General features: G+C 40.1%; 1 protein-coding gene and 1 long non-coding RNA gene across 2 annotated transcripts; one reads left to right on the forward strand and one right to left on the reverse strand.

Moving 5' to 3' along the window:
* The first annotated feature begins 1088 nt into the window (after positions 1-1088).
* LOC124488079 lies at positions 1089-3615 on the forward strand. The gene is made up of 7 exons (XR_006958593.1): positions 1089-1136; positions 1506-1622; positions 1886-2034; positions 2208-2351; positions 2456-2560; positions 2753-3015; positions 3134-3615. It is a non-coding gene; the product is annotated as an uncharacterized LOC124488079 (long non-coding RNA).
* Positions 3583-5376, reverse strand: LOC124488078. Its single transcript, XM_047050553.1, has 5 exons — positions 5225-5376; positions 4902-5030; positions 4556-4696; positions 4338-4449; positions 3583-4028 (listed from the first exon to the last, which is right to left on the reverse strand). The coding sequence occupies exons 1-5, from the start codon at positions 5369-5371 to the stop codon at positions 3811-3813; spliced, it is 747 nt and encodes a 248-aa protein (XP_046906509.1). The 5' UTR covers positions 5372-5376; the 3' UTR covers positions 3583-3810.
* Positions 5377-9068: the final 3692 nt, after the last annotated feature.

The raw sequence follows: 9068 nt of genomic DNA on the forward strand, positions 1-9068 counted from the left end.
GCAGCGAGTGTTTACTACGAGTATAAGTGCGGTCGGGTTTGGACAAGGGTAGCGCACGGCTAATTTACCGGCGCCAGGGTCTTTTTACCGGCTCTAGTAAAGGATAAGCTAACTAATTTTTTTGTTAACAATATTTAGTTCGCAAGGTAAGAAGTTAAAGTTTAACGTGAAATCAGTAAATCAGCTGAAAACGTGATACAATCATATTTATCAATATTTGAAGTGGCATTTTATCAGAATGTTAGCTAAAAATCGGTCGGGATTGGACACAGTGACGTTAGCTTTGTTGAGAAAGCAATTTCGAGTGGAACTGCAATCTCGGATTTTTGATTTAGGTCGTTACAACTTTGTAAATTGAGCGAGTGCGGGTCGCCCGTGAGACCGCCTAGTCTTTTAGCCGGCAGCCATGCTAGAGAGCGTCATATCATAGTAGTATTTTCGTAGCTAATTTTGTAGTTTAATTTTACACGAAAAAACAGAAAGAGGGAAATGTTATGACGATATGACTATTGTGAAAACATCCAGGTGGTGAGATTTTAATGTAGGTTGCTGTATAAACTTTGATTTGTTTGCTACGTGAGAGCCCCTTCAGCCTCCATTGGCGATTGCGGCAGCGACAACAGTGTTGTCGATCTGCGTCTGATGAGTCTTTGTTTAATTTCGTACCAGGGTCAATTCTACATCCAAATGGAGAGCAGTGTTTTAAAGATATGGCTATTGTGAAGACAGCCAGCGGGTCAGCATATTTTTGTTATTTGTGTAAAACTTGGAATTTGAGTGAGACTGCGTCTTCTTTTGACGTAACAGACTCGGCTCGCCCTCTGGCAGTGTGTAGCAGTAGGCTACAGTCCGTTTGGACCCCTCCACATTTGCGATCAAAATATTAGTGCATGACTGGTCTACTAGTCCAGCGATCTTTCCATTGTTTCTCAATCAAATCCGTTCCACTTTATCAGTAGGGAAAATACCCATAGCAATAGAATTCCACTCCACGTTTTCTAGAAAAACAGCATCATGCACGCAGATTCAACTCCCATATTCTTTGATCGATGCATCGCGCTTGTAGCTAGCACTTCAGACATGACTGTTCCATAGACGAGATGGACATAAGGAGGGTTTGTTCGATGAAGAGGAAAGTAAGTCAAAGTTGCCCAGTTTTCCCTTCAGTGGCCAAAGCACCCTTATGAGACATTCTCTGACTATAATAGCGTTAGTTAAGTCACAAAGATCCTTCTGCAAACATTATGATTATTGCTAGCTAGATAAGCAAGCTTTTTACCTACATCTAGCCCTAGGCTATACCATACTTTATTTACCCATTACAAGTGGAACAGCATTTGTTGAAAAAAGCCCCGTCTTTTTTAATGTAATTATACCAGAGTATGTCTAGGATTTTGCACAACGTTGCTTATCTTGTCTGGCGAGTGTTAATCATGTAACAGAAAATCGTATCAAAGTTAACCTTACCATCAATTTTTTCTATTATTTGTTGTTTTCTAATATAGAAAATCCGATCTGTACTCTTCGATCAATGAAGACGATTTGGATGCCTTGGTAATGTAGTTACAGCGCAGCCATCCAAATGCTGGCTACACGATGATCCAGGGACATACACATTCAAAGTAAGAATTAATAGTCAACCTCAAGAAGGCCAAACCCTTTTACAATCTTCTGTGTTTTAGCCGTAGCCAATTTTATTGTGCATATTTGTCTAACTTGTACTACTGCTTTTCATTTTATTTAAGGAGCCATCCTCTCCAGTCTGTACTTTAAACTATAGCAGTTCACATTACATAGTATATACTACTCTAGTAATACCATCCATATAATTATGTTTTCTTGCATTATTATTTCATAATTTGTGTGAATCTTCTTTGTCAATCAGGGCATCGATTAAGGGCATCCATGCGGCGAAATGATCCAGAAGCAGTATTGATGCGAAGATTAAGCATCCAGATTGCAAGGCGTCGTCAGTACAATGTTCCTGCGCCAAATAGTTTATGGCATTATTGATGGGAATCACAAACTGATCAGGTCTGTTTTTCCTGCTGCTTTCTCTACTACAATTGTAATGTAGTAGGCCACTGCTTTCAAACTCCTGTCCTCAAGGGCTTTGCTACAAGCCTGCACCACATCACCTGAAATTATCACCTGGGATTTGGACTTGAACCTCCATTTAAATAATAATCCTGTTAAGTTTCACACAGATGGAGGATTATTGTCCATGGTGGCATCGATGGATTCTCCAGGCTCATTGTATACCTCAATTGTGCCACCAACAACAGAGCTACAACTGTTTTCGAAGGCTTCATGTCTGCTGTTGGCCAATATGGAGTGCCATCTCGAGTTAGGTACCTGATGTAGTTTTATAACATTTATAATATATATATATAGTTACAATTCTGTTGGATTTTCATCCTCACAGAAATGTACATTTTCTCCTCTTCTTTTACAGATCTGACAAGGGGGGTGAAAATGTGATGGTTGCTCATTTCATGGTTCAAACAAGAGGGGAGAACAGAAACTCTCACATTACTGGAAGGAGTGTTCATAACCAGAGGTAGGGAGAACTAAAAGGGCTAGAAAAAATGGCTATATAAAAGGTTGATCTGTAATTCAGCCGTCACCTAAAATCCAGCTCTCACTTTTATCTGTGTTCACACTCCCTTGGTGTCCACTTGCGTCAATTAGACATAACTTTCAAGGACGTAGAACTTTTTAATCTAGGCTGTATTTCATTGTATCTTTACAGAATTGAGCACCTTTGGAGAGATGTCTATGAATGTTCTCGATCTCTACTACACCATCTTCATCCAGTTGGAGGCGGAAGGAGCACTCAATCCTGACCACGAGATTGACCTGTATGCACTACACAAATGCTTCATGCCACATATTCAGCGTAGTCTTCAGTGTTTCACGGAGGCATGGAACCATCACGGACTAAGGACTGCAAACCAACGTTCACCTTTGCAGTTGTGGTTGCTAAACCACAGAGAAGGACAAGAATTCTCACAAGTAAATACATTTCTTATATGATGTAATGTTATCTACTGGCTCAGCTGTTAACGCTAAATGATTCACCCACAGCAAAATGGTTTGCATTCTGAACAGCTGTATATCTTCTTTATTTCAGGTTAGTGAGGATTATGGTGTGGACTGGGAAGGACCACATATTCCCTGCGCATCAAATGTCAGTGTTCCTGAGATCCAACTTCCACACCTACTGAGTGAACAAGACCTTGCAGCCTTACCAAACCCTGATGTTCCATTTCCTCAAGCATTGGCAGTTTACCTTGAAACTGTCCAAATCCTCAAAGCTATTTCAAACCTTAACTTTAGTTTTTCCTTTTGTATGTCCAACCTAAAGTCCAATTCTGGAAGTGACTCAGTATCTGCTATCAAGGCCTTTCCTGACTCAGAATGTGCCACAAAACAAACAATGAACATTCTGTGTATAGTCAGGGCAATGAGTCTGTGGTACCTTATTTAAAACAGAAATTGATGCATTTCCGATCATTAGATCAACATGTCTTTTAATGTAATTAACAAAGCATATATATGTTTATTTATTTATTACAGCATTGGTTCCGGAAGTACATACATGCATCCCTTTAAGTAATTTTTCAAAATAAACAGAAGTACTTTTTTTTCTCTCTTGGTTCTAAGTACAGTTTTTGTGTACATTAAAACAGTTGCAATACGCTGGCCCAAGCATAGATTGAACAACAGCGGGCCAAAACATGCAGAGAAAATCTATATAACTTAACTACACCCAAGAATAAAACCCTAAATGGTCTGAGGTCATCCCATCTAAATAAGACCAAAGCCTGTGTCATTGGAGTTCAGGCAGGCCAAAATGTCAGACACAAAAGCATCGTAGTTATGATAGTGTGAAGGAAGACTGATTGTCTCAAAACATGTTGCAGACTTTGGGTAGTTGCTGCTAACCACTCTGACAGTAAGTTTGCTTGGAAGGAGTTCCCTACCGGTCCAGAACTGGAGGAGTGCTTTAAGTTGTGGACTGGTTGCTATAAGATGAGACAAGTGTTGTTAGCAGGATTTTAAATTCATGGCCTCTGTTGCATTAGAAGTGCACTTTAAAGAGCAACCGTTTGGCTGACAGGCATTCCAAAGTGTGTTAACCACAGGCTGGGATGTAGTTATACCCATAAATCCATCATGCAATCCCTATTTGGGGGGGGGGGGGGGGGACTACACTGAGTGCTAAATACTCTATTTGATATATTAGACAAAACGTGTGTCTAGTATCATAGCCCAGTTGTTAAGAAAAAATAATAATGCTATGCGGTATATATTTCAGAAAGACATGTCATTACCATTTTCAATGAAGAGCCGCATATATCCTGCCACTCTACATTTATCATCCAAGGAACATTCATCATCATCCTCTTCCTCCAAGACTGGCCACACGATCCTTTGTATGACAGACTGCAAAACAAGTCATAAAAGTTCATGTGTTTAAGAGAACACTCTGCTACGGAAAACAATCCTTTTTTTCATATTTTTTTGTCACAAGTGTGGCTGTCATTTTTACATGGGAATTGAGAGCTGCCTCTGAATTCCTTGGCAGAAACTGTGGAACGAGGTCTTCTCTCTCTTTTAGGAGGGGCCAAACCAGGGTCTCCTTGAGGCCTTTTCTCAGCTGCTTCACCTGCCGGCTTGTTCGTGCAATGACCTACAATCCCCCAAAATAGAAGACATCATTAAAAGCAAACAGAGTTATTGTAGAGATAAAGGAAACCAGTTTATAAACAGAAACAAGTTTTTCATCTGAGCTATAGGGAGCTTGAACAGCAATCTAACTTTATGTACACAGAAAAATTATTACCAAACAGTATTAAGTCTACAGCTCCAATATAGTAGCATGCACTGTCACTCACAGAATGGAATAGGAGACGCTCATGCAGCCACTTCCTGTTGGTCTGATTAACTGGGGGCAGGTCCCAGGACAAGGCAAGTTTAAGAACAGCCGTTTCCTCTTCCCTTGTCAAATCTTTTTTGCCCTCCAGCTAGATGACAACATGTGTGCGTGTAAATATACTTGTCTGACATTTGAATGAACAAAATGTTTTCATTTAGTCATTTAGCAGACGCTCTTATCCAGAGCGACTTACAGTAAGTACAGGGACATTCCCCTGAGGCAAGTAGGGTGAAGTGCCTTTGCCAATGACACAACGTCATATGGCGCCAAATAAATTCTTACCAACTGAATAGTGTTTCGGATGTCAATGTCCGGGCAATCCTCAATTTGGATTGTGGTGGTGTCTGGCGAACCCCCAAACAGGACATGGATAATGGCAAGACTTAAGCCAGCTAAACATGGCCCGTTGTGCAGAAATGAATGTCCCATGATCCTTCCAAAATCACCCCCCCCCCCCCCAAAAAAAAAAAAAACAACACACAAATTAATAACAATAATAATGTATGATTTTAGTGGTCAAAAACATACGTATAGCTAAGAAGTGATTATGGGCATGTTTCCATTGAGCACTACTGTATATGGACCTTAGTATATACCAGGCATTACACTAACACATAATGGCCTATTATGTGTCCAATGTAAAAGGGGGGATTGCAGCCAACATACACTTAATGTAAAATGCTTATAGGGTAAAAAAGAAAAGATGATTTTCACACAAGATCAAAGATGTTCACATTTCTAGGACGTGGCTATGCAATTTCAGACATGAAAAAAGACAAAACATGAGCAAATTAAGAAAACACTCATCCAGTGACAACAGGTGCGCTTACAAAATAAAACAGAATACCAGCAAATAATGAAACACGCTGCAAGCAGCCCAAACGACAACAGAGATGTTTCCAGGGACCTTAAAGAATGATGGACTTGTGGGACACGCTTGTTGTTTAAAGGTCACATGATATGCTGTTTTTGGATGCTTTTATATACGCTCACGTGGTCATTTTTTTCCATTGGTGGGCCAAATTCTCTGTGCGGGCAAAGCAGAGAAAGTGGAGGTCACTTTCCTCCTTGTGACGTCACAAGGAGAGGATTTTTCAAAACCGAGCATTTGAGCTTTCATTTTCTCAAAGACGGAGAACAATACCCAGGGCTAGGTTTATACCTATGAAAATTTCTAGCCACTGGGGGACCAAAGGCAGACTAGGGGAACTCATACTAATGTTAAATAACCTCCTAAAGTGAAGTTTTCATGTCATGGGACCTTTAATGCATTGTGTTTAAGTTATTAAGGTCTGCAACTCTTCAGTTGGAAATGAGATGTAAGTTGTTTTGTTTTAATTTAACATCCTGGCAGCATTAAGCCTTTAATTTAGTATCAGTGTGACTGTGTCACAGATTGGTCCGTCACTCGTTAAGGTCCCTACAAAACAGTGTGCATTTGTTCCTTCCGTTGCAAAGGCACATCATTAAGGCACGTTTCGGTCTGTTAAAATGTGCTTGGTAGAGACACAGGCCCTTAAAACAGCTCCCCTCCTACCTGCCACTAGGAACATGTCACTCTCAAGAAGGAATTGAGCAGTTGAGGGAGTTAGATGATCTGGCTCGCCCTCAAACACTTGTGTTATGTTCACTGTACAGAATGGGTTTCAAATTTAAAAACGAGTGGATTGCAACCTTTTTAAAACAGGCTTAACAAAAACCGAATACATGTTAAGTTGCAACATACCAAGATGTATGTGACATCCAAACTGGAGAAGGCTCATTGCTTTAGAGAGGAAGAACCTATTCACCCCTTCTCCGACAGCAGCATCCCCTATGGAAAGAAGGTATACGGTTTAACTAAATTTTCGAGGAAAACTATTTTAATATTTTTCCACACAGGCACACCAGCAATACCTTCCAGTCTACATGTTAGGGGGTTAGCCCACTCAGTTTTTGGCGCCTTGTAAAAGGAAACTAGAGGGGGTACAATTTCTGGGGAAATTGTAGGGTGTGCTTGCTTACTTGCAGGGGTCCGTATTTAAATTACATTTTACAACTGATATTTCTGTATATTTTATATTCAAATGCATAGCCTACTTATTATTTGTTAAGATTACATAGATTTAAAAGCAACATTTTTTCTGCTCATTTACAACTTAAAATACTAAGAGTGAAGAGTAGAATGAAATAGTCTTGTAATTTCCCCTGCAAAAGGGAATGGTGATCAGCAACCTCATAGTTGAATCAAAACGAATATATTTGGCAGACCGGTGTAAAAATCGACCTAATCTCTATGATTTAAACGTCATTGTAAGTTTTTCCCTTCTCGTAATATTTTCAGGCATTTAGCCTACTCATATTGCATTCATTCATTAATAAAGAACCCCCTTTGAAATTTATTTAAACAACAACGTTACCAGCAGTAGCTAGCTATCTCAGATGGAATCGCGATTCAAATAGTATCATCTGTTAACTGAAAATATGCCCCCAAAAATGTAAATAAGCTTAACATTTATTTAGGGGAAAATCACTCATTCATAAAAATGTCAGTGGTAGCGATCATTGTCAGTAACATGGCAAAATGCGATATAGCCCTGCTGTGTGGAGAAGCTGCCCCGGTAAATTGTAAGCTACAACTACTACTAGACTGTCTTGGTAGCGATTGCGTTGGTTGAATTCGATTTAACGTTACTTCCGTTGTACGGTCTAGGCTGAAATGAATTATTTTCATGAACAGATTGAAGTTTAGGCTGTGGCAATGGAGTTCAGGTTAGTAGTCACTAGTCAGATAGTTTCACCTATTGAAAGACTTTTGGTTTAAGTAAGGGTAGTGCCAAACATCATTGACTTCCTACGTATGCTACTGTAAACAGCTGTGGAGATGTTTTTTTTAGCTACAGTACTAACAGTACAGCGTTGCAGTGAGCTACACTGTTTTGAAACCACAGGTAATGCTAATTTCACCAACAAATCGTTTACTTGTAATCTAATGTCATAACAAATCCTACAACAAAAATGTAATTGTGAGGAATGTCTATTTTAACGATTGAAAACATATGCATCCTAGACCGCTGTAGTATGTGTTGCCCGGACAACAGAGGCTAATGTCATGATGCTAATGCTTCAGTGAAATAGTAGACTAATGTTTTCGAAAGTATATGTAACTACTTCCTTATATCAGCTTATATTGTTTTTCATATCACAAAGTAAAATTAGTAAATAGTTATCACCCTGGCCTATTTGCTTGTGGCGTTTCTGCAGCTCCCTTGCAGTAAAGCAGTTAGCTTAACTGCAAGATATCTTCCAGAAGTTAACGAGCTGCTAATGTTCAGCTAGAGGTAGTCACGCGATATTTCGTGACGTTAGTGACGTCAGTAGCGTCAGTGACTGTGGCTAGCAAGTTAGCCACCGTTAGCTTCACGTTTGCCACAAAAACGTAATTAAAACCTAAACCGTGCAACGGAACATAAATCCCAATAGAACCAACGCAATCGCGACCAAGACGAACCTTTTGACATCGACGTTGTCTATGTAGTCCAAATATTGACTGAGCCTTAGGGGCGCGAAAATAAACTATAATAAAAATAATATATATGTGAGATAACAATGGTTTGTGCTCGCCGAAAGGCAAGCACACCCCAATGAGGGATCTTTCCTGGTCTTCTGGTGAATTGCCCAAGTCCATTCTAAGCATGAGTGCCTTTTTATTTTCATTTTCGGACAGTATTTTGGACTTGAAAATCTGTGCCGCTTTTTTCAGGTCTGGTTCAGACCTCCAATCTAGAGGCAACATAAAAAGTTGCACTATTAGACAAATTGGATTAACATTCCAAGGGGAGAAGAGAAGTTCACGACTGTTTTTTCCAAGCAGTAATGTCCTCCACAAGAAAGAAAATGGGTGCCTCTTCTCTCACTGTACAGAACGGCTCACCTGTCCTGTCATTGCTGAAGCTACATGATCGCTCCTCTGTCCTGTCCTCACTGATGCTACAGGATGGCTCCTCTGTCCTGTCCTGTCCTCTCTGAAGCTACAGGATGGCTCCTCTGTCCTGTCCTCACTGAAGCTACAGGATGGCTCCTCTGTCCTGTCCTCTCTGAAGCTACAGAATGGCTCCTCTGTCCTGCTCAAGGTGCTTTGTGACTG

This window comes from Hypomesus transpacificus, unplaced genomic scaffold (assembly GCF_021917145.1).
Source record: "Hypomesus transpacificus isolate Combined female unplaced genomic scaffold, fHypTra1 scaffold_122, whole genome shotgun sequence".
NCBI classification, from domain to species: domain Eukaryota; kingdom Metazoa; phylum Chordata; class Actinopteri; order Osmeriformes; family Osmeridae; genus Hypomesus; species Hypomesus transpacificus.